Raw genomic sequence first — 25,128 nt, forward strand, 5'->3', positions numbered from 1 at the left:
TAACAAGAGAAACACGGATGTATGCTTATGCACAACCAAATTGCACCTTGGTGTATTCTGCTTTTATAACTCAACAGTAAGTTGAACATTTATTTTGGGGTCTGGGGCCCCTTAGTGCCACGGTGCCCTAAGTGGTCACTTATCTTGCTTATGCCTGGGGCCGGCCCTGACCGTATTGGTCTTTCCTGTTTGTGGTTAGAGTATCGGAGAGTGGTTAGGATTATTACACTGCTCCGGGGAGCTGGGCCGATAACGATGTACAGTAATATGAGCACGTCTTTGTGAACCCAGTTTCGGAGACAGAAACTTGCTATGCTCTACAGTGTTTGTTTGTGTGTGTGTCTTGCAGGTGAAGGACCTGTATCAGGGGGTGATGGGCAAGCTGAAGGGGCTCCAGCTGCAGCCGGGTTGGTCTGCAGTTGGGAAGACCAGGGAGGGCTATGAGAGGCTGCGGAGGCAGGTGTGTGTTGCCCTGACCTGAATCAAATACATGATACTTGCGCTGTACAAATACCAACGGAGCTAATGAAATAGTCCCAGAAGTGCAAACATCAAGCTAAATCAAGTGCACCTTGTATTTGACCCAGGTCTCATTGTTTCACATGCATTGCATTCTATACTAACATTGTGGTAAGTAAAGTACTGCAATACCAGATGCTATCCCCCTGTTGCCATAAGAGGGCATTGTCATGTGCCACTGTGATCCACTGTTGCCTCCATCTCTCCCACTAAACACCACCAGGTGGAGCAGGAGGTGATCCGACGCAGGTCCCTGGCCCAGCAGCTCAGACATCTCTTGGACAGTCAGCTCGGGGTCTTGAGGACGGAGCTGATGGCCCAGCAGACGGTGCACAGGACCTTCGGGGCCCATCTCAGGGAGTGTGTGAGGCTACTGGGCCAAGCAGTGGACAACACTGACCACCCTCTCTGGGATGAACACCCACAACAGTAATGTCTGAATCTGTGTCCCTTGTCTCTTCCTGTCATGCTTGTGTGTTCTAGAAAGAGCTTTGAACTACAGCTGTTGAACTACAACTTGTACAATCCTGTACAAGCATGTCTTGGACCAATGTTATCATTTTACAAAACACAGAACTCGGTGGCCTTTTGCAAAACTCAAAACATAAATACATTCAACAAAACTATATTATACTGTCAACATTTCTAAATGAATAAATTAATCAAAAGACCATGACTGCCTGCAAAAAGATTAACGCAACCATGCTTATCTCTCGAGTCCAAGCAGACAAAAGAGAAAGTGAGTCTGTCTCTTTAAAAATTCCAGTAGATTAACACATTTTCTTTGTAGTCACTAAATCATATTAGTCAAAATTGGAAGAACAACTATCCAAAGGTGCATAATTATGGGTAATTACTCTCCTTTTATGCATATTTCAAACAATTTTATACACATAAAATAAAAAATAACAAGCACATTGTGTGCAGGATTCATTCATTGGTATCATCACTATCCAAATCCATGTATTCAATACATAGCCTGGTTAGTGCATAGTTTTGTAGATTTTCCATTGGCGCACAGAAACACAATCCACAATAGAAATAAGGAAAGGTCAATGCATTGCAGGAATACAACTTCTATGAATGTACAGGCCTCAATCCACACCAAAGCAAAGCTGTAAAATGGCAGGTCACAATGTTGGAGATGATGACTTAGAAGTAACCCAACTTCATTCTATACATGTCTGCAATATTGTAAAAAAAAAATACATGTGTCCCTATTGTCTAGATATTTCCCTATGTGTTAATATTCGGTCAACAAAACACTTAGATGACATTTGTATTTAAAGTTCAGCAAAAGTTGGTCTAAGATATGCAAGTCGGGTCCAAAGGCAAGAAAATAAGACATTCTGTAAATGTATTTTAAGAATTTGATCATTGCTGTTCTGTTATTGATACGTTTCAATACAGACGCAAAAATTGCTTGTACATGATAAAAAAAACGAACTCACCTCTCATTGGTCTGTTAAGATCAGGGGTGTCAAGCTTGACTCCTGGAGGGCAGCACAACAAATCAAAATGTATTATCACATGTGTCAAATATAACTGATGTAGACTTTACAGTGAAATGCTTGCTTACGAACCTTCCCAATGATGCAGAGTTTAAAAATAATATTACAAAATAAAAGAGTAACCAACAAAAATTAAATACACAAGAATGGAGCGACAGTACCAGTCAAAAGTTTGGACACCTACTCATTCAAGGGTTTTTCTTCATTTTTAAAACTATTTTCTACATTGTAGAATAATAGTGAAGACATCAAAACTATGAAATAACACAGAGAATCATGTAGTAACCAAAAAAGTGTTAAACAAATCTGGAGTGGAGTGATGGAGTGCTGCATGTGACGGAGAGCTGACCTGGCCACCACAATCACCCGACCTCAACCCAATTGAAATGTTTGGGATGAGTTGGACCGCAGAGTGAAGGAAAAGCAACCAACAAGTGCTCAGCATATGTGGGAACTCCTTCAAGACTGTTGGAAAAGCATTCCAAGTGAAGATGGTTGAGAGAATGCCAAGAGTGTGCAAAGCTGTCATCAAGGCAAGGGGTGGCTACTTTGTTGAATCTCTAAAATATATTTTGATTTGTTCAACACTTTTTTGGTTACTACATGATTCCATATGTGTTATTTCCTAGTTTTGATGTCTTCACTATTATTCTACAATGTTGAAAATAGTAAAAATATAAAGAAAAACCCTTGAATGAGTAGGTGTGTCCAAACTTTTGACTGGTACTGTATATACACGGAGTACCAGTACCAGATCAATGAGCAGCAGTACGAGGTATTTGAGGTAGATATGTACATGAAGGCAGGGTAAAGTGACTAGGCATCCGAATGGATAATACTTGTAAAATAAAGAACAGAGTAGCAACAGCAAATGATTATTGTGAAAGTGTGTGAATATGCGTGTGTGTGCTGTGTCGGTATGCATATGTGTTATGTGTGCGTATGTAGTGTTTGTGAATGTGTCAGGGTTTTGTGTGGGAGTGACAGTGTTGTGTATGTGAGTGAGTTTGTATGTGTATATCATGTCTAGTGAGTGTGAGTAGGGTCAGTGCAGATAGTTTGTGTACCATTAATTGACGATTTAGCAGTCTGGCTTTTAAGAAGTCTTATGGCTTGTTTGTCGGATTGTAGCAGAGTGAACAGTGTAAGGCTTGGGTGGCATTTTTTCAGGCCTTCCTCTGAAACTGCCTAATATAGAGGTCCTGGATGGCAGGGAGCTCAGCCCCAGTGATGTACTGAGCTGTCCGCACCACCCTTTGTAGCACTTTGCTGTCAAGAGTGGTGAAATTGCCATACCAAGCGGTGATGCAGCCAGTCAAGATGCTCTCGATGGTGCAGCTGTAGACATTTGAGGATCTGAGGGCCCATGCCAAATCTTTTCAGCCTTCTGGGGGGGGGGGAGAGGAGCTGCCGTGTCCTCTTCACGACTGTGTGGGTGTGTGTGGTCCATGTTAAGTCCTTAATGATGTGGACGCCAAGGAACTTGAAGCTCTTGATTTGCTCAACAACAACCCTGTCGATGTGGATACGCACGCTCTCCCCTCTTTCTCCTATAGTCCACAATCAGCTCCTTGGTCTTACTGACATTGAGGGAGAGGTTGTTGTCCTGGCACCACACTGCTAAGTCTCTGACCTCCTCCCTGTAGGCTGACTCATCGCCGTCGGTGATCAGGCCTACCACCGCTGTGTCGTCAGAAAACTTGATGACGGTGTTTGAGTCATGCGAAGTCATGGAGTCGTGGGAGAACAGGGATTACAGGAGGGGACTAAGCACACACCCGAGGGGCCCTCGTGTTGAGGGTCAGCGTGGAGGAGGTGTTGTTGCCTACCCATACCACCAGGGGCCGGCCCGCCAGGAAGTACAGGATCCAGTTGCAGAGGGAGGGTTCAGTCCCAGGGTCTATAGCTCGGTGATGACCTTGTTTATCCTTGCCTTCAACAGCAGTTATATTATGACCAATTAACAATAATGGAGAAATGAAAACCATCAGGAATACAGCAGCCCTTGAGAACAGGAGCTATACAGCCAAGTTAGATAGACCTTGCTATGCTTTGTGATGAGAGCGTTGTGGTACACAGTTAGAACCTTGAGTTTTCCCAATGCCTGACAATGTGACCTGACCAGAAAAAAAACTCTGGGCCCTATGATTTTTAATACAGTGTTGTTCAGAGGGTGGCGTCACTGGCATCTGAGATGGCAGAGCAGGTGTCGGGGGAGTGCCAGCGGCAGGGGGCATGGGCGACCCTGGGAGAGGGCACAGGGGCGAAGCTTCTGTGTCCCGACACTGGCGCAGTCCTTAGCAAGGAGGACATCATAGGTGAGACCTCTTACCATACTGCACCAGGCTTGAAACCGATGGCGTAATCATTAAATAAAGGTTACAGTATCTTACAGTACAGGCACACAACTGCAATAAACAGTCGTTCTAGAATCTATTATCTGTCCCTAGACAGATAGGTTATACTCTAGGCTCTATTATCTGTCCCTGCTAAATTTGAGAAGTTCAGAGAAATACATATTTTATATGAATGAAGATAAATACATAGTAGTTACACACAGGAGTCACCCTGATTTGTGTTGCGTTCACTCCAAAGCTGTAGCGAGTGAAATGACACCACCTTGTGGTAGAAAGATGTTATGTATTTGTCAATGGGACAAAAGGGAAAATATATAATGTAAATCAGCCTACGTTCCAGTCAGATTAATTTTACTTCATAGGCACATTGGCTGTGGTAAGAGACTTAAGTCAGATTTACTGAAATATTGTTATAACGTTTGACATATTGCTTCCTATGAGGTGGATCAAATCCTTCTCCAACTTCATTTCTTCCAGCCCCTGACGGGTCGGTGCGTGCCTGTGGAGCGGTCCATACAGACTCTATCACAGGTCTCATACTACCGAAACCCCACACCCACATGCTCCTGGCCAGCGGGCACAGTATGCCAGTGCTCCCTGACTTCTTCCTCCACCCTCAGACTGGCAGACTGCTGCCCGTAGCTGGCAACGTGGGCTATGACCCAGCCAGCTCTACCCTAGTCTTCACAACAGACTCATGTACAGGTGAGTCAAGAGCGCTGTGTGGTAACCACAACTAGAGATCGATAGTACATGCATGACGACTTCATAATGCACTTTAACTTTGTAAGTTTACGTACAATAAGTTCACATACAAACAATTCACACTCTTTCACTTTTTGAAGGAATAGTAATGATTTAGATTCACTCAAATCCAAATGTATGATTTAGATAAGGTTGTAGATACTTAAAATGTCCTGCTCCTTGTTATCAGGGGATATGAGAAAGTGGGAGTTTCCCCTTCTGCCGTTTGTGCCATACCCCCTCTCCCGCCATTCAGCCCAGCCCGTGACCACCCAACTGAGGGGCCTCCGCCCTGGACAAAGACTGCTGCTAGGGAGACCCATGTGTGACCCTGACACAGGCGTCCTGGTGCCCATTTTAGCTGTGACCATCCACCCTCAGACTGGGCTGGTGTACCCCCTGGGAGGTGTGCATGTGTGCCCCCTCACCCGACTGCCCCAGCCCATCCAGGTGGGCTCTCCCATGTTGGACCCCATGACAGGAAATGTGGTGCTGACTGCCGGAGTCAGTCTAGATCCAATAACAGGTCAGTACTGCCTGGGTGAACAAATAACCCCCATAAATGCTGTAGTATTACTATATTTATATAGTATTCACTGTAGTGTTTTACAGGCTTTACTAAAAAGTGTTTTTGTGGTCACCTTATAGGCCTACTGTCATTAGCGTATAGCCTGTCATTAGCATATGGATTTGTTGCGCATTGGTGTCTAGTTGTAGGTTAGTTTTCTAGTGAAATTGTTGACTGGAGCAAATCGAGTCTGATTCAAGACCAAGAGACCAGAGGTGGGACAAGGGGTCTGAGAGTCAAGACAGCGACCAGAAAAATACGAGTCCAATTCAAGACCATGATTGTAATTTTGTCAAATCACCACCCTAATAAGAGTTCAAAATGTCCAGTATGGATTTATAAAATAATGATTATAATAATATAAAAAATAATTATAATTTATATTGTTATTCTCAATGATTTTCATTTTCATTTTTTTCTTTTTTAAATCAGGATTTTTCTTTGCTGGTTTAGCTAGCTATAAATCTAGCTAGCTAAGTCAGCCATTGGCTAGGCCATCAGAAGCTAGATAAAGGCATCTACCATTCAACTTTACAAAAACTTATGGAAACTTCTGCCTAACCAATAGTTTTCCTATGGTCCAGCTAGCTAGCTTTTGTTGCCGGACAGTTTGCAGAGGCTGCAGCAGGTGTTATCAAAGTGGATGTTGTTGCTAATTTGTTAGCTTCTCCTTTTTCAAGAATAACTTTCAAAAAGAAGTTCATTTTCAAATTATCCTCATCTGATGAGTGGGACTGTGTTTTTTATTGCAGCGTGCTTGCTGTTGTTAGCCATCTTTTTGAAAATAACTTGTGTATGAAACATCGTTGCATTTAACGTGGAACTGACAGCATTTTAGCAACATGAAAATGTATTAAAATCTGTTCATATACACCCCCAGGAAGAATATGATACTGAAAAAATTTATAATAATCTGACAAGCGACCAATTTGGTCATTTTCACGTTTTCATAAATTCTTAGAATGTTTGGGAATTACGTATACTAAGGCATTTGTGAAAATGTTACAGCAATCAATATAGAGTGAGAAAGCGGCCGTGGGTTTGGACAATTAATAGACACTGCAGTGGATAGCGATTTACATTTGTGGAAAGTGATTTACGTTTGTGGATTGGTGATTTACATTTGTGGATTGGGGATTTACATTTGTGGATTGGTGATTTACATTTGTGGAAAGTGATTTATATTGGTGGATTGGGGATTTATATTTGTGAATACATTTGGTATGATGTTGATCCCATACACCTCACTCTGACCATTTTACTCACCGGAGCAGAGCTGGTTAGGCTGTTTACATTTTATCTACAGCGTTCTTGACTAGCTCTAACTTTTCTTGCCTAATGTTTACTGACACTGGTCATATTCAGCAGTTGTTGCACGTTTGTAAATTCATCAGTTGTTCTGCGCTCTGGCACAGTCAGACGAGAGTGCTCTGAAATCGGAGTAGATAGCCAGAGTGAATTTGCGAACGCAAGAGATATGCTAACTGTATAACAGTTGTTCAAGTTATTGCTAGCTAACCAAATGACACCTGCATCTCTAGCTGTGTATAGCCACCGAAAAATAATATGATATGAGGGGAAAAAGTCAGTCAGTCACGCCCCCACTCATCCAATGGCAGGACATGACATCCTTCTAGCACAGGCCTGGGCAATTATTTTCCATGGAGGGCCACATTAGAATATATTTTTTGCCATTGCGGCCCAAAATCTTATTATAAAATTTTATTGGTCAAATACATATGGTTAGCAGATGTTAATGCGAGTGTAGCAAAATGCTTGTGCTTCTAGTTCCGATCATGCAGTAATATCTAACAAGTAATCTAACAATTTCACAACAACTACCTTTTACACACAAGTGTAAAGGAATGAATAAGAATATGTATATTTAAATATATGGATGAGCGATGGCCGAACGGCATAGGCAAGATGCAGTAGATGGTATAGAGTACAGTATAAACATATGAGATAAGTAATGTAGCGTATATTAAACATTATATAAAGTGGCATTGTTTAAAGTGACTAGTAATACATTTATTACATCCAATTTTTAAATATTAAATTGGCTAGAGATTTGAGTATGTTGGCAGCAGCCACTCAATGTTAGTGATGGCTGTTTAACAGTCTGATGGCCTTGAGATAGAAGCTGTTTTTCAGTCTCTCGGTCCCAGCTTTGATGCACCTGTACTGACCTCGCCTTCTGGATGATAGCGGGGTGAACAGGCATTGGCTCGGGTGGTTGTTGTCCTTGATGATCTTTTTGGCCTTCCTGTGACATCAGGTGGTGTAGGTGTCTTGGAGGGCAGGTAGTTTGCCCCCAGTGATGCGTTGTGCAGACCTCACTACCCTCTGGAGAGCCTTGCGGTTGTGGGCGGAGCAGTTGCCGTACCAGGCGGTGATACAGCCCGACAGGATGCCCTCGATTGTGCATCTGTAAAAGTTTGTGAGTGTTTTTGGTGACAAGCCGAATTTCTTCAGCCTCCTGAGGTTGAAGAGGCGCTGTTGCACCTTCTTTACCACTCTGTCTGTGTGGGTGGACCATTTCAGTTTGTCCGTGATGTGTACGCCGAGGAACTTAAAACTTTCCACCTTCTCCACTACTGTCCCGTCGATGTGGATAGGGGGGTGCTCCATCTAAGTTTCCTGAAGTCCACGATCATCTCCTTTGTTTTGTTGACGTTTTTCCTGACACCACACTCCGAGGGCCCTCACCTCCTCCCTGTAGCCCGTCTCGTCGTTGTTGGTAATCAAGCCTACCACTGTAGTGTCGTCTGCAAACTTGATGATTGAGTTGGAGGCATGCATGGCCACGCAGTCATGGGGGAACAGGGAGTACAGGAGAGGGCTGAGAACGCACCCTTGTGGGGCCTCAGTGTTGAGGATCAGCAGGGTGGAGATGTTGTTTCCTACCCTCACCACATTCCTACCCTCACCATCAGAAAGTCCAGGACCCAGTTGCACATGGCGGGGTCGAGACCCAGGTTCTGACGAGTTTGACGAGTTTGGAGGGTACTATGGTGTTAAATGCTGAGCTGTAGTCGATGAACAGCATTCTTACATAGGTATTCCTCTTGTCCAGATGAGTTAGGGCAGTGTGCAGTGTGATTGCGATTGCGATTGCGTCGTCTGTGGACCTATTGGGGCGGTAAGCAAATTGGAGTGGGTCTAGGGTGTCAGGTAGGGTGGAGGTGATATGATCCTTGACTAGTCTCTCAAAGCACTTCATGATGACGGAAGTGAGTGCTACAGGGCGATAGTAATTTAGCTCAGTTACCTTACAGCAGACTGGGATAGGGATTGATTGAATATGTCCGTAAACACACCAACCAGCTGGTCTGCGCATGCTCTGAGGACGCGGCTAGGGATGCCATCTGGGCCGGCAGCCTTGCGAGGGTTAACACGCTTAAATGTTTTACTCACGTTGGCTGCGGTGAAGGAGAGCCGCAGGATTTTGGTAGCGGGCCATGTCGGTGGCACTGTATTGTCCTCAAAGCGAGCAAAGAAGTTGTTTTGTTTGCCTGGGACATCGGGGTCCGCGACGGGGCTGGTTTTATTTTTGTTGTCCGTGATTTACTGTAGACCCTGCCACATACCTCTCATGTCTGAGCCGTTGAATTGCGACTCTACTTTGTCTCTATACATACGCTTAGCTTGTTTGATTGCCTTGCGGAGGGAATAGCTACACTGTTTGTATTCGGTCATGTTTCCGGTCGCCTTGCCCTAATTTAAAAGCAGTGGTTCGTGCTTTCAGTTTTGTGCGAATGCTGCCATCAATCTATGGTTTCTGGTTGGGGAAGGTTTTAATAGTCACCGTACAACATCACCGATGCACTTGCTAATAAACTCGCTCACCCAATCAGCGTATACGTCAATGTTGTTGTTCGACGCTATCCAGAACATATCCCAGTCCACGTGATCGAAGCAATCTTGAAGCGTGGAATCAGATTGGTCAGACCAGCGTTGAACAGACCTGAGCACGGGCGTTTCCTGTTTTAGTTTCTGTCTATAGGCTGGGAGCAACAAAATGGAGTCGTGGTCAGATTTCCCGAAAGGAGGGCGAGGGAGGGCTTTGTATGCATCGCGGAAGTTAGAGTAACAATGATCCAGAATTTTGCCAGCCCAGGTCGCACATTCGGTATGCTGATAAAATTTAGGGAGCCTTGTTTTCAGATTAGCCTTGTTAAAATCCCCAGCTACAATAAATGCAGCCTCAGGATATGTGGTTTCCAGTTTACATAGAATCCAATGAAGTTCTTTCAGGGCTGTCGAGGTGTCTGCTTGGGGTGGGGGATATACACGACTGTGATTATAATCAAAGAGAATTCTCTTGGTAGATAATGCGGTCGGCATTTGATTGTAAGAAATTCTAGGTCAGGTGAACAAAATGACTTGAGTTCCTATATGCTGTTATGATCACACCTCGACTAGTTAACCATAAGATCAGTTTATGTTGCATAGCTAGCTCTCACAATTCCGTTGTTTGCTGAATGCAGTTTTGTGAAAGTCCTTGCTGCTTTTGCAACTGAGAAAGCAACTCTTTCGATGTACTTGCCCTCTGCTCAGAAGACATATTTCCCTGCATGCTTTGTCTGGAAGTGTCGGGACAAGTTGTAGTCTTTTAAGACAGCGATGGTCTCTTTGCACACTAAGCACACAGCTTTCCCTGATACCTCAACAAAGAAACATTTCGAAATCCACTTTTGCTGGAACACCCTACATTCATTGTCTACTTTCCGTTTCTTTGAAATCTTTGAAAAACATTTTTTTTGTGCAATTTCTAGATAGCTACTATTTGTAACTGTGATGTGTGTCAGCCTGTCAGTCACTGTCTATCCTCGTGCAGTTGTTATTTATACGTGCCTTCAAAATTAATGTCCCACAAGAGGTGGGAGTTAAATCATTACACAAAGGCGAGTATTCATTGGGCTTTTAATTTGTCCTAATGAAGCTAGCTAACTTATGGCTAACTTGACATTAGCTACTTTTGGTATCGTCAGCTCAGTTAACTTGCTATCTGTTGTTGGGTTGGTTGAGAAAACAAAGCTGGATAGCGGAGTTATCATTGTTTTTCTAACTTAAAGAAGATGGACATACAGAATTTCTTCTTGAGTGATGCAGCTCAGCAAACACAGAGACGGTTGTTGAAGTGAATAGATTGTAACACAATTATTTACTTGTAGCATTTCATATATGGGTTTGCTGACAACGTCACGAAAACGATTCTCGCGCTTCCGTGGGGCAGAAGTCAGACTGTTGTGATTCTATATGGCCAGATTGCTAGCAAGAATGACAAGACACTGCCATGTGGGGGATTGTAAGTGGCTCATTTCAGCATGTTTCATCTTGTTATTGATACAGAGTCTTGTTTTATGGTGTTTTAACTGATTTCATGTAAATGCAAATATGGCAAAAATTCGCTAGCTAGCTACTAGTAACCAACAACTGTAATGATGTATGAAACAGCAAGTGGTCATTGTGCACATTTATTTGCTTTCAATAAACAATGGAGACAAAATATAGTTTACATGTTAACAATCTAAGCCAAACTCGTCTGTTTGTTCCATGGCTGCACGTGTGTGTTGATAATTGGATATGGAGAAGGGTGAGCCGGTCAAGGATCGATTCAGACAAGGTGGTAAATTGTATGACAAGCGACAGTTTTATTTAAGAGTAAAGATATCTGGTACAAGCGTGCACGGACTCGTTCTGTCTGGCTCATAGAGAACCGTTGGAAAGAGCCCAGATAACAGAGTGCATAGACATTTTATACAGCACAGAAAGTAGGTTGAGTCTGGAAGTTCTGGTCCTCTGGTTGGTCCTGATGAGTTGGGCGAGGTCCCCTTCAGGCTAGTATCACTGTCCCATTGGCTCTGAGTAGAGTTCTTTGTCTTCAGAAATGTTCAGCTAAAACAGGAGTTTAGGTGTGTGCGTAGATGTTCCTGTCATATCTGTGTGTCTCTGTAAAATGTTCAGCCTAAAGAGGAGATTTTGTGTGTGCGTAGATGTTCCTATTTTAATCAGTGTTTATGAAAGGTTTACGTCAGCCCTCTGTCCTTGGGTATGTGTGTGTCTCAGTATCTCGTGAAATGCAGAACCAAGCACCCTTTTCTTATCAGTGTTTATGAAAGGTCTGTGCCAGCCATCTGTCTCTGGGTGTGTGTGGGTCTCAGTATCTGCTTATGAGTTTGTGAGAAACCCTGTTTTGAAAGAAGTTAGTTATAACAACGTAATAGCAATATGCTTGTGTTATATTAAATGGTATTTATTACATGTGTCAATTTTGTTGTTAAAGTGACAGAGAACACAGGTATTGTGGTTAGTGATAGGTTAAGACAGTTGAATGTTAATCAGGCTTTAGATTGAATGAATTACTAATATCAATATGGAGCATTAGTGATCCCATATTTAACCTAGCTAAATTCAGGTAAATATGATTTGCCTGTTGTCCATATTGCTTCTGTGTTTTTCTGTTCAGAATAATCCATATTGTTACGGCACTGATACTATTCTGTCTCTGTAATAATAGGAGATCCATCTTCAGAAATCAAGGAAGAGAGAGAACAGAGAGAGGGGAGGCCCACAGAAGAGAAACGTATAATATTCCTCTCAAGCCAGAGGGAGTAGTACTTGCTAAACATTACCTCTCAAAAAAAAGAAAGACGCCACTTCTGACATGTCCTGTGTGTATAAACTGTTAGATCCTGATGCTCTATACAGTGCCTTCAGAAAGTATTTAAACCCCTAGTATGACAATGGCGTCAGAGGAGATGGCTGCCGTTTTACGGTCTCCTAACCAATTGTGTTATTGTGTATGTTTTCACGCGTTATTTGTTACTTATTTTTGTACATCATATTTCTGCCACCGTCTCTTATGACCGAAAAGAGCTTCTAGATATCAGGACAGCAATTACTCACCTCGTACTGGAAGATTTTTTCTTTAACAAGTCGGACGCAACGGATTTACTTCAGACACCAGACAAGGCCCTCATCCCCATCATTCGCAGGAGAAAGACAGAGATATTGGGGATGTAGGTCGGGGTGCCTTGGAAGGATCTGATGGCGAGTGGGTAATCTGCCTTTACCATTAGTCCTATTCGCCAACGTATATAAAATAGATGAACTACGATCACGTATATCCTACCAACGCCTGAGGTAGAGTATCTCATGAAAAGCTGTAGACCACACTATTTACCAAGAGCGTTTTCATCTATATCTATATGGTCATCTGACCATAATTCTATCCTCCTGATTCCTGCTTACAAGCAAATAGTGAAGCAGGAAGCACCAGTGACTAGGTCAATAAAGAAGTGGTCAGATGACGCAGATGCTAAGCTACAGGACTGTTTTGCTAGTACAGACTGGAATATGTTCCGGGATTCTTCCGATGGCATTCAGGAGTACACCACATCAGTCACTGGCTTCATCAATAAGTGTATCAATGACGTCGACCCCACAGTGACTGTACGTACATACCCCAACCAGAAGCCATGCATTACAGGCAATATCTGCACTGAGCTAAAGGGTAGAGCTGCCGCTTTCAAGGAGTGGGACTCTAACCCGGAAGATTATAAGAAATCCCACGATGCCCTCCGACGAACCATCAAACAGGCAAAGCATCAATACAGGACAATCAATTAATCGTACTACACCGACTCAGACGCTTGTCCAATTTGTAAGTCGCTCTGGATAAGAGCGTCTGCTAAATGACCTAAATGTAAATGTAGTTTGTGCGCTAGGCAGGCAACTGCCTGGGAAGGTCTCCCACTCAGAAGTACGAGATGGGGAAGGGGGCGGGGGTAGGTTGACCTCAGGTCTCCCCACTGGAAGCCCGAAGGTAGGGGGAGCGGGGGAATCTATCAAATAGCGCACCTCTAACTTTGTACAGTACTAATGGAATTAGTAAAATCAGTCACACTACAAAATGCTATCAAATAAACCACAATTCCTTCATAATACTGTGAATATATAGTTTCACAGACATATTGTTGCATTTTTTTCTGGTTTGTGCAAAATAGTTCAGAATAATAGTGTTGGGGGATGGGTAGTGTATTGACGCTCGAGTGCCAAATCAACACAAAGTTGTTTCTATTTGTCTTTTTTACTTGTTGATATTCATGAGTTTTATTTTTATATACATTTTTCATTAACGTTATGTTGATTAATTTATTCATACTATTTCATCCTTCCACAAGATATACTCCTGACACAAATCTATTGCTACCCGAGCGGGCTGGTCGTTCGGTTGCCAGAGACGCGACCCAGTCGTTCAGCCTTCTTGTTCTGTATCTATGGATGTGACCCAGTCGTTCGTTCTAAATGTTCCATTGCCATACTGGCTGGCAACGTTCTTGTCCGTTGCTTGCTAGCTAGCCAACTACGGCTAACTTAGTCATGTCAAACAGGGCAGCCAGAATAACAGCAAAGTTGCTGCATTTGTGTTTGTTTAAACTGTTTTCTAGTGACATTTGTATGGGTACATCCATATCAATAAGCTAATGATGCGCGATTTCGCCTGGCGTAGAAAATGTGCTCTCTCATTAAGACACTTTTTCAGAGGAGCTAGCCAACAAGACAGCTAACACAATCACTTCAAACTGAAGTTGGAAAGACTGCAAACTACCTGCACTTCGTTTAATTTGACCTGTTTTCTATTGATAGTTCTTTGTATATAATTATCCATAAAAATTATGCTGATTCATGATTTCGACAGGCTGAGAAAAGGTGTCTGCTTGTCTGTCTCATCCCAACTCCTGACACGTTCATTACTATGCGACATCTGGAGATCGAATTTGAATATTTAAACAATGTTGCAAATGTCGGAGAGACAGACAGCAAGGTTTATACAAATCTCCCTGTTAACTAAATGTTAGTCTAAAAGAAATGTGAGATAATGACTAGAGGCTTTTTATAGTGGATATCGAGTTTATAAAGTGCCTGGCTGGGTTGATGAGACAGTGGATTGAGCAGTCAAATGGAAAAGAGTAAATAGGCATTTTAACATCAAATTTAGCCGGTGGAATAGACACCGGCTGGAATGTTTTAGCCAATCAGCATTCAGGATTAGACCCACCCGTTGTACAAAATCGAGCACACAGCCATGCAATCTCCATAGACAAACATCGGCAGTAGAATGGCCATACTGAAGAGATCAGTGACTTTCAACGTGGCACTGTCATAGGATGCCTTTCCAGTTAAGTCAAATTTCTGCCCTGCTTGGGCTGCCCCGGTCAACTATAAGTGCTGTTATTGTGACGTGGAAACGTCTAGAAGCAAAAACGGCACAGCCGCAAAGTGGTAGGCCACACAAGGTCACAGAACACGAATGCAGAGTGTAAAACTCGTCTGTCCTCGATTGCAACACTCACTACCAGGTTCCAAACTGCCTCTGAAAGCAACATCAGCACAAGAACTGTTCGTCGGGAGCTTCATGAAATGGGTTTCCATGGCCGAGCAGCTTCACACAAGCCTATGATCACCATGAGCAATACCAAGTGTCGGATGGAGTGGTGTAAATATCGCCGCTATTGGAATCTGGAGCAGTTGAAAAGTGTTGATGATACATTTACTAGAAGAGTGAGACCAAGTTGAGATGCTGGACCAGGTGGATAAGGTATGATATAAGGCAGTTTATTAAAGTGTAAAGATATCTGAAATAGCGTGCACGGACCCTTTCATCAAGCTCAAATGGAACTCTCTGAAAGAAGCCCAGATAACAGAGTGCATAGACATTTTATACAAAGATAGAAAGTAGGTTGAGTCTGGAAGTTCTTGTCCTCTGGTTGGTCCTGATGAGTTGGGCGAGGTCCCCTTCAGGCTAGTATCACTGTCTCATTGGCTCTGAGTAGATTTCTTTGTCTTCAGAAATGTTCAGCTAAAACAGGAGATTAGGTGTGTGCGTAGATGTTCCTATTTTGACATTTCTGTGTGTCTCTGTAAAATGTTCAGACTGAAGAGGAGTTTTTGTGTGTGCGTAGATGTTCCTGTCTTATCTGTGTTTATGAAAGGTTTGCGTCAGCCCTCTGTCCTTGGGTATGTGTGTGTCTCAGTTTCTCGTGATATGCAGTACCAGGCACCCCTTTTCTTATCAGTCTTTATGAAAAGGCCTGTGTCAGCCATCTGTCTCTGGGTGTGTGTGGGTCTCCGTATCTGCTTTTGAGTTTGTGAGAAACCCTGTTTGGAAAGAAGTTAGTTATAACAATGTAATAGCAAATATGCTTGTGTTATAATTGTGTATAATTAATCTTCTCCTTTCCCCCCTCTGATAACCAGGTGGTGAATCGCATCTCTGCATGTCTGGCAGACATATCAGTGTGGATGACGGATCACCACCTCAAGCTGAACCTCGGCAAGACGGAGCTGCTCTTCCTCCCGGGGAAGGACTGCCCGTTCCATGATCTCGCCATCACGGTTGACAACTCCATTGTGTCCTCCTCCCAGAGTGCTAAGAACCTTGGCGTGATCCTGGACAACACCCTGTCGTTCTCAACTAACATCAAGGCGGTGACCCGTTCCTGTAGGTTCATGCTCTACAACATTCGCAGAGTACGACCCTGCCTCACGCAGGAAGCGGCGCAGGTCCTAATCCAGGCACTTGTCATCTCCCGTCTGGATTACTGCAACTCGCTGTTGGCTGGGCTCCCTGCCTGTGCCATTAAACCCCTACAACTCATCCAGAACGCCGCAGCCCGTCTGGTGTTCAACTTTCCCAAGTTCTCTCACGTCACCCCGCTCCTCCGCTCTCTCCACTGGCTTCCAGTTGAAGCTCGCATCCGCTACAAGACCATGGTGCTTGCCTACGGAGCTGTGAGGGGAACGGCACCTCCGTACCTTCAGGCTCTGATCAGGCCCTACACCCAAACAAGGGCACTGCGTTCATCCACCTCTGGCCTGCTCGCCTCCCTACCTCTGAGGAAGTACAGTTCCCGCTCAGCCCAGTCAAAACTGTTCGCTGCTCTGGCACCCCAATGGTGGAACAAACTCCCTCACGACGCCAGGTCAGCGGAGTCAATCACCACCTTCCGGAGACACCTGAAACCCCACCTCTTTAAGGAATACCTAGGATAGGATAAAGTAATCCTTCTAGCCCCCCCCCCCCTTAAAAGAGTTAGATGCACTATTGTAAAGTGGTTGTTCCACTGGATATCATAAGGTGAATGCACCAATTTGTAAGTCGCTCTGGATAAGAGCGTCTGCTAAATGACTTAAATGTAAATGTAAATGTTATAATAAATGATATTTATTACAAATGCGTTCTCTGGAGTATGGAATCTCGCTTCACCATCTGGCAGTCTGACATATGAACCTGGGTTTGGCGGATGCCCCAATGCATAGTGCCCACGATTTTGGAATGAGATGTTCGACGAGCACGTGTCCACATACTGGTCATGTGTATGTTCCCATCACTGAAGGCAATCATACAGGCCGCGCTGACCATTCCAGTTAGCAGCTGTGAGAGCTCTTTCAGTTTATTAAGATGTCTACATACCTGCTTAGGAGCCCAATGACCCAAGATAGAATGCATCATGATAATTGACGTAGATATACATACTAACACGCTTGGAAAATCTGACAAATAGGCAATATAGCTTGATGCTACCCTCAACAGGACAGTCGTTTTCAGCTGACAAATAGGCAATATATTGTTTTTTTTGTTCAATTAAATAGGTAGAAATATTGTCCTGTAGCCAATTGACCTTGGAATCTGATTTATTACGACAAATATTATAAAATCACGATTTTCAAGTATTTGCTGCATGAGTTTGTACATATTATCTGCAAACGTTTTCTGTGTCCCCCCAGCTCTACAGTTATAATACAAGCCTACTGCTAATGTGAGTTTACGCAGTTGCAACCTAATCCAAAGGATGGCATAACCATGTTGGAACTGCACAGTGCGCAAAGCATGACAATCTCACATTAGTTGTGACCAACATCATGATGTAATGAAACAGTGGGGAGCAGGTCTCGAACCCTCGACCTCCTAGCCCGATGTCCGGCGCGCTATCGACTGTGCCGCAAAAGCATGCTCAAGCGGCAGAGTCGATTTCTGCGCTTATAAACCCAGGGTCGTTACAATGAGTTGTTTTTTCAATCAAATATTGGACATTGTTTATGAAAACATTGCAACAAAAATAATACATACCTTTTCCAACAAGTTGTCTACATGGAAAATTACGATATATTTATGCACTTGTAATTTGTACTATTAACAATATATTCCATGGGTTTACTGACCACAATCCATTTAACTAATATTAGGACGTTTTGGTTATTTGGCGTCAGGAGAGCACAGCGCATGGAAGAAAGCAGTGAGATATGCGACATGGCGTTGTTTCTGCAAAATGTTCACTGCTAGCGTGGGAGGCCAAGAGTACTGGGCGCTTCATTTCGGTCGCGCAGAGACCCCCACTCCGAGTCAGGTCTTCCGGTCTGAGCCCCGGATGTTCTGAATGTCAAGTGACTTCCCTGTTGCTGTCCTTTCAGAATCACGAACCTGTCACACACTGAAAGCCGATAGGTTCTCCACTGCGCAAACTTGTCTATAATAGATTTAAAGGCTGTTAAGATACCGTATTAATGTTTCAAGAAAGGAGTGTATATATTTGGCCTGGTGAAGCGGTTTTATGTGCTGACTGAATGGAAGCTGATGATTATGAGATTTTTTTACTCCGCTGGTCTCTGGAAGAAATGAATTAAGAGTCCTCACTGTCCGAGACCGAGTCAAGACCGAGTACAAATGTTCCCGACACCGAGACAAGACCAAGACACTCAATATGTGGTCTTGAGACCTGACTCGAGACCGGTCTGGAGTACTACAACACCAGTAAGCACTACATGATCAAGGGATACTACAGTGTGTAGTATAGTATTCTCCAGTATACAACAAAATTCTATAGTAAACACCCCTCAATGATCGAGGGGATATTACAGTGTGTAGTATAGTATTCTCCAGTATACTACACAATTCTAAAGTAAGTATTACACATGGCCAAGGGATAGTACAGTGTGTAGTATAGTATTCTACAGAATACTACAGTTTACTACATAATTCTATAGAATTCTATAGTAAATATTATAGTATTCTATAGTAATCTTTAGTATATTTTTATGTGGGTACGACCCAACTTCCATGCACGTTTGATGCAGTCCCAATACGGGCACCGTACTGGTGTTTTGAAATACTAACCAATGTTATACCAATTATTTTGGGTTTTAAGATCTAGCTGAAGCAAAGTTAAAAGTAGCTCTGCAAAAAGGACAATAGCCGATCTACTGGTGACTTAACCATAATTAGAACCAGGAGTTTTCCCTGACCACTTGACCTGAACCAGGAAAAACTGTAACTAGGACACTAAGTTTCTCTTGGTCAAATGGTAAGGACAAACTCCTGGCCCTACACATAATGTCATGTCCCTCTCTCTAGGAGCGGTGCTTCCAGTAGGCGGCCTCCTCCTGGGTGAGTCCTTCATCGAGCCCCTGAGCAGCATGGTGGTCCGGGTGGGCGGCGGTAGCATCCGGGCTGGGAAGCTGGTGCCTCATGCCGGGGGGTTCCAGGCTCTACTGAACAGCCAGACTCTGGTTGCCCGTATTCGCCTGGTGGAGCTTCTGCGTGGGCTCAGAGAGGACTGGGGCTCTGGGGAGATGGGTTTGCGGGGTCTGCAGGCCCGGAGGAAGGAGACTGAGCTGGGACGGATCCAGGCTGCAGCCAAGGAGTTGGAGCAGGCCTGGGGGAAAGGGCTACACTGTCACCTGCAGCTGCTGAGCCGGCTGGAGACCCTGCTGGAATGGGCCTGGGGCGTTGCCCAAGATGGTGGCGTCCAAGGTAGGTTGTGTTCACATCCGCTTGTGTACTTTGACAGTTATTTTTTGTCCAGGATTCAATCAGATCAGCCTTAACCCGCGGTAACCAACAAATGCATAGCTTATCATTGCTTTTGTTTAGGTGTGTCGGAGGTGTAAATGCATTGAAACGATCAACTCCATAAGGCGGCATCCAGCATTATAGCTATTGTGGACATTGCCATCACATTAGTAGAAATCCCATGCAGTTTGAACTCTGGGATTTGTGATGTAATCTACACCTCATTTAGGCTGATATAAATCCTTATCATTTTGTTTAATGATTTTCAATTTAAGTGTCATTATTTTCTGTATAGCCTACACTTTCTTGTTTTGAACTTCTCACGCGGGTGGGATATAAGGAGTCGGGATGGTTATGGTTTTGCGACAATGACCGCAAAGGTTAGCCGCTGACGGATTTGTCCGCTCCAACACAGTCTTAACAAGAGCAATAATAAGCTATGCGTTTGTCGGCTACAGCGGGTTAACGATGATCTGATTGAATCCTTACTCCCAATCCAGACGTTTAGAAAGAGAGAGAATGGAAGGCCAAGTTTAAGGCGGGTAGACAGTGGTGGATGAAAACAACTGAAAAAAATACATCAATCCGTTTTGTCCGTCCAAAAGTGCCACTGTCTTCCTGGCCGCCACTTATTCCCACTGCTTTTGGGGTAAAAAGGGTTAAGAGTTATGGTAACCTGACATCTGTATCCTACTACATTAGGAGAAATCCATCTCCCTGGTGCTGATCTGTCCCTGCCGGCACTGCCTGGGTTGGAGTATCCTGATCCACAGGGCTCTGGCCTAACGGTCCCCATCCTGGGTGCTCAAATGGACCCTGTGTCAGGACTCACTGTCCCCCTGGCTGGAACCATGGAGGACCCAGATGGCAAAGGTGATTGGATGATGGATGGACTGACTGATTGCCTGATACAGAAGTACATTTCATATATTTGATTGCCATACATTTATGGTGTATCATATCAGTATTTCTGTGCTACTGTATGTTATTCGACAGGACTAGTTGCGATTCGTTTTGGGGCCCTGACAGTGGACCCTGTAACAGGAGTGCTGGCTCCTGTTGTGGGGGTTCGCCTGGATGTGTCCAGACAGACTGTTGTGCCTGTAACTGCTTCATACTGCCTGGCTCTGGGAGATAATACTGACAGTGTGCTGGTAAGAAAGATAAATTACACTGGTTGCTTTTCTTTTCAACACGTTCAACTTGGCCATTGTCAATATACATGTTCCCAGAATGACAGGTTAAGCACGCAAGGTGGCTCCATCATGTTGCGTTTGAATGCTTTTCAGTCCCTTGTTCAAACAACTAACATAATCAACACATAGTGATTGAGTTCCGTAGGATAAATCACACGTATCTCTTTTTGACCTGTTGCGCTTGCCAGGTGGAGGCCCTGCGGAAGGAGTGGTGTCTGAGGAACGGGTACTGGAAAGAGGAGAAACAGAAGGAGGAGGAGCTGCTAGGGGATCTGGATGCGGCTCTGCAGCACTGTGTCCTTGTGGCCACTCAGGAGGACTCTGAGCAGGTAAGCTGAACTAGGCTGGGCAGGAAGATGGATGGGGCTGCTCAGTCCTCAGCAAACAGGAAAGGATTTGTCTCATGCTGAATTGTTTGAATGCATATATGTCATTTTGATTTATGTTCATCTCCCTAGTGGCATTACTGTATAATGGAGATCCTTATCCATGTGTGTGTGTGTGTGTGTGTGTGTGTGTGTGTGTGTGTGTGTGTGTGTGTGTGTGTGTGTGTGTGTGTGTGTGTGTGTGTGTGTGTGTGTGTGTGTGTGTGTGTGTGTGTGTGTGTGTGTGTGTGTGAATGCCTGCGTGTATGTGCGTACTTCCGGCGCCGGAAAGAGATGGCCGCCTCGCTTCGCGTTCCTTGGAAAATATGCAGTATTTTGTTTTTTTATGTGTTATTTCTTACATCGGTACCCCAGGTAATCTTAGGTTTCATTACATACAGTCGGGAGGAACTACTGAATATACGATTAACGTCAACTCATCATCGTTCCTACCAGGAATATGACTTTCCCGAAACGGATCCAGTGTTTTGCCTTCCACCCAATACAATGGATCTGATCCCAGCCGGCGACCCTGTGCGACGCCGTAAAAGGGGCAAACGAGGCGGTCTCGTGGTCAGGCTTCGGAGACGGGCACATCGCGCTCCACTCCCTAGCATACTACTCGCCAATGTCCAGTCTCTTGACAATAAGGTTGATGAAATCCGAGCACGGGTAGCATCCCAGAGAGACATCAGGGATTGCAACGTGCTCTGCTTCACGGAAACATGGCTAACTCAAGAGACGCTAACGGAGTCGGTGCAGCCAGCTGGTTTCTTCATGCATCGCGCCGACAGAAACAAACATCTTTCTGGTAAGAAGAGGGGCGGGGGGGTATGCCTTATGATTAACGAGACGTGGTGTGATCATCATAACAACACACAGGAACTCAAGTCATTCTGTTCACCTGATCTAGAACTCCTCACAATCAAATGTCGACCGCATTATCTACCAAGGGAATTCTCTTCAATCATAATCACAGCCGTATATTTTCCCCCCCAAGCAGACACATCGATGGCCCTGAACGAACTTTATCTGACTCTTTGTAAACTGGAAACCACACACCCTGAGGCTGCATTCATCGTAGCTGGGGATTTTAACAAGGCTAATCTAAAAACAAAACTCCCTAAATTCTATCAGCATATCGATTGTGCTACCAGGGCTGGAAAAACCCTAGATCATTGTTATACTAATTTCCGCGACGCATATAAGGCCCTCCCCCGCCCCCCTTTCGGAAAAGCTGACCACGACTCCATTTTGTTGATTCCAGCCTACAAACAGAAACTAAAACAACAAGCTCCCGCGCTCAGGTCTGTTCAACGCTGGTCCGACCAATCTGAATCCACGCTTCAAGACTGCTTCGATCACGCGGATTGGAATATGTTCCGCATTGCGTCCAACAACAATATTGACGAATATGCTGATTCGGTGAGCGAGTTCATTAGGAAGTGCATTGACGATGTCGTACCCACAGCAACGATTAAAACATTCCCAAACCAGAAACCGTGGATTGACGGCAGCATTCGCGTGAAACTGAAAGCGCGAACCACTGCTTTTAACCAGGGCAAGGTGACCGGAAGCATGACCGAATACAAACAGTGTAGCTATTCTCTCCGCAAGGCAATCAAACAGGCTAAGTCCCAGTACAGAGACAAAATCGAGTCGCAATTCAACAGCTCAGACACAAGAGGTATGTGGCAGGGTCTACAGTCAATCACGGATTACAAAAAGAAAACCAGCCCCGTCGCGGACCAGGATGTCTTGCTCCCAGACAGGCTAAACAACTTTTTTGCCCGCTTTGAGGACAATACAGTGCCACTGACACGGCCCCCTACCAAAACCTGCGGGCTCTCCTTCACTGCAGCCGAGGTGAGTAAAACATTTAAACGTGTTAACCCTCGCAAGGCTGCAGGCCCAGACGGCATTCCCAGCCGCGTCCTCAGAGCATGCGCAGACCAGCTGGCTGGTGTGTTTACGGACATATTCAATCAATCCTTATCCCAGTCTGCTGTTCCCACATGCTTCAAGAGGGCCACCATTGTTCCTGTTCCCAAGAAAGCTAAGGTAACTGAGCTAAACGACTACCGCCCCGTAGCACTCACTTCCGTCATCATGAAGTGCTTTGAGAGACTAGTCAAGGACCATATCACCTCCACCCTACCGGACACCCTAGACCCACTCCAATTTGCTTACCGACCCAATAGGTCCACAGACGACGCAATCCCAACCACACTGCACACTGCCCTAACCCATCTGGACAAGAGGAATACCCATGTGAGAATGCTGTTCATCGATTACAGCTCAGCATTTAACACCATAGTACCCTCCAAACTCGTCATCAAGCTCGAGACCCTGGGTCTCGACCCCGCCCTGTGCAACTGGGTCCTGGACTTCCTGACGGGCCGCCCCCAGGTGGTGAGGGTAGGTAACAACATCTCCACCCCGCTGATCCTCAACACTGGGGCCCCACAAGGGTGCGTTCTGAGCCCTCTCCTGTACTCCCTGTTCACCCACGACTGCGTGGCCATGCACGCCTCCAACTCAATCATCAAGTTTGCGGATGACACTACAGTGGTAGGCTTGATTACCAACAACGACGAGACGGCCTACAGGGAGGAGGTGAGGGCCCTCGGAGTGTGGTGTCAGGAAAATAACCTCACACTCAACGTCAACAAAACAAAGGAGATGATTGTGGACTTCAGGAAACAGCAGAGGGAGCACCCCCCTATCCACATCGACGGGTCAGTAGTGGAGAAGGTGGAAAGTTTTAAGTTCCTCGGTGTACACATCACGGACAAACTGAATTGGTCCACCCACACAGACAGCGTTGTGAAGAAGGCGCAGCAGCGCCTCTTCAACCTCAGGAGGCTGAAGAAATTCGGCTTGTCACCAAAAGCACTCACAAACTTCTACAGATGCACAATCGAGAGCATCCTGTCGGGCTGTATCACCGCCTGGTACGGCAACTGCTCCGCCCACAACCGTAAGGCTCTCCAGAGGGTAGTGAGGTCTGCAGAACGCATCACCGGGGGCAAACTACCTGCCCTCCAGGACACCTACACCACCCGATGTCACAGGAAGGCCATAAAGATCATCAAGGACAACAACCACCCAAGCCACTGCCTGTTCACCCCGCTATCATCCAGAAGGCGAGGTCAGTACAGGTGCATCAAAGCAGGGACCGAGAGACTGAAAAATAGCTTCTATCTCAAGGCCATCAGACTGTTAAACAGCCACCACTAACATTTAGCGGCCGCTGCCAACATACTGACTCAACTCCAGCCACTTTAAAAATGGGAATTGATGGAAATTATGTAAAAATGTACCACTAGCCACTTTAAACAATGCCACTTAATATAATGTTTACATACCCTACATTACCCATCTCATATGTATATACTGTACTCTATATCATCTACTGCATCTTGCCATCTTTATGTAATACATGTACCACTAGCCACTTTAAACTATGCCACTTTATGTTTACATACCCTACAGTACTCATCTCATATGTATATACCGTACTCTATACCATCTACTGCATCTTGCCATGCCGTTCTGTACCACCACTCATTCATATATCTTTATGTACATATTCTTCATCCCTTTACACTTGTGTGTGTGTATAAGGTAGTAGTTGTGGAATTGTTAGGTTAGATTACTTGTTGGTTATTACTGCATTGTCGGAACTAGAAGCACAAGCATTTCGCTACACTCGCATTAACATCTGCTAACCATGTGTATGTGACTAATAAAATTTGATTTGATTTTGAGTGTGTGTGTGCACTGTAGGCCCACTGGGCGGACACCGAGAGGCAGCTGAGGGAGGCTGCAGCGGAGCTTCATGAGGCTGGCCAGTCAGAAGCCCAGAGGAGAGCATCCCAGCTCTCAGACCTGTCTCTGCTCCTGCCTCCTCACGTTCTGCTCATCCTCACTCAAGGTATTGCAAGTCCGGCGTGACTTCAGTTAATCGTCAGAGAGTGGATGTGGATAGGCTTATCCACAGCTCAAAG

The 25,128-nt window shown here is 44.7% G+C and overlaps 1 protein-coding gene and 1 long non-coding RNA gene across 2 annotated transcripts in view; one reads left to right on the forward strand and one right to left on the reverse strand.

Annotated features, from left to right (window-relative positions):
- LOC139547481 (uncharacterized) overlaps positions 1–25,128 on the forward strand; it is a 60,073-nt gene that overhangs the window by 12,475 nt on the left and 22,470 nt on the right. Inside the window, exons 10-19 of the mRNA XM_071356365.1 lie at positions 350–460; positions 743–948; positions 4,191–4,348; positions 4,865–5,092; positions 5,322–5,657; positions 19,120–19,518; positions 20,260–20,430; positions 20,554–20,711; positions 20,942–21,082; positions 24,908–25,055. Of these exons, the coding sequence (XP_071212466.1) occupies positions 350–460; positions 743–948; positions 4,191–4,348; positions 4,865–5,092; positions 5,322–5,657; positions 19,120–19,518; positions 20,260–20,430; positions 20,554–20,711; positions 20,942–21,082; positions 24,908–25,055 (2,056 nt within the window). The remainder of the gene's footprint in view (positions 1–349; positions 461–742; positions 949–4,190; positions 4,349–4,864; positions 5,093–5,321; positions 5,658–19,119; positions 19,519–20,259; positions 20,431–20,553; positions 20,712–20,941; positions 21,083–24,907; positions 25,056–25,128) is intronic.
- LOC139547642 (uncharacterized) lies at positions 15,303–18,354 on the reverse strand. The gene is made up of 2 exons (XR_011669570.1): positions 17,839–18,354; positions 15,303–15,866 (listed from the first exon to the last, which is right to left on the reverse strand). It is a non-coding gene; the product is annotated as an uncharacterized lncRNA (long non-coding RNA).

This window comes from Salvelinus alpinus, chromosome 21, assembly GCF_045679555.1.
Source record: "Salvelinus alpinus chromosome 21, SLU_Salpinus.1, whole genome shotgun sequence".
Classification (NCBI taxonomy): Eukaryota; Metazoa; Chordata; class Actinopteri; order Salmoniformes; family Salmonidae; genus Salvelinus; species Salvelinus alpinus.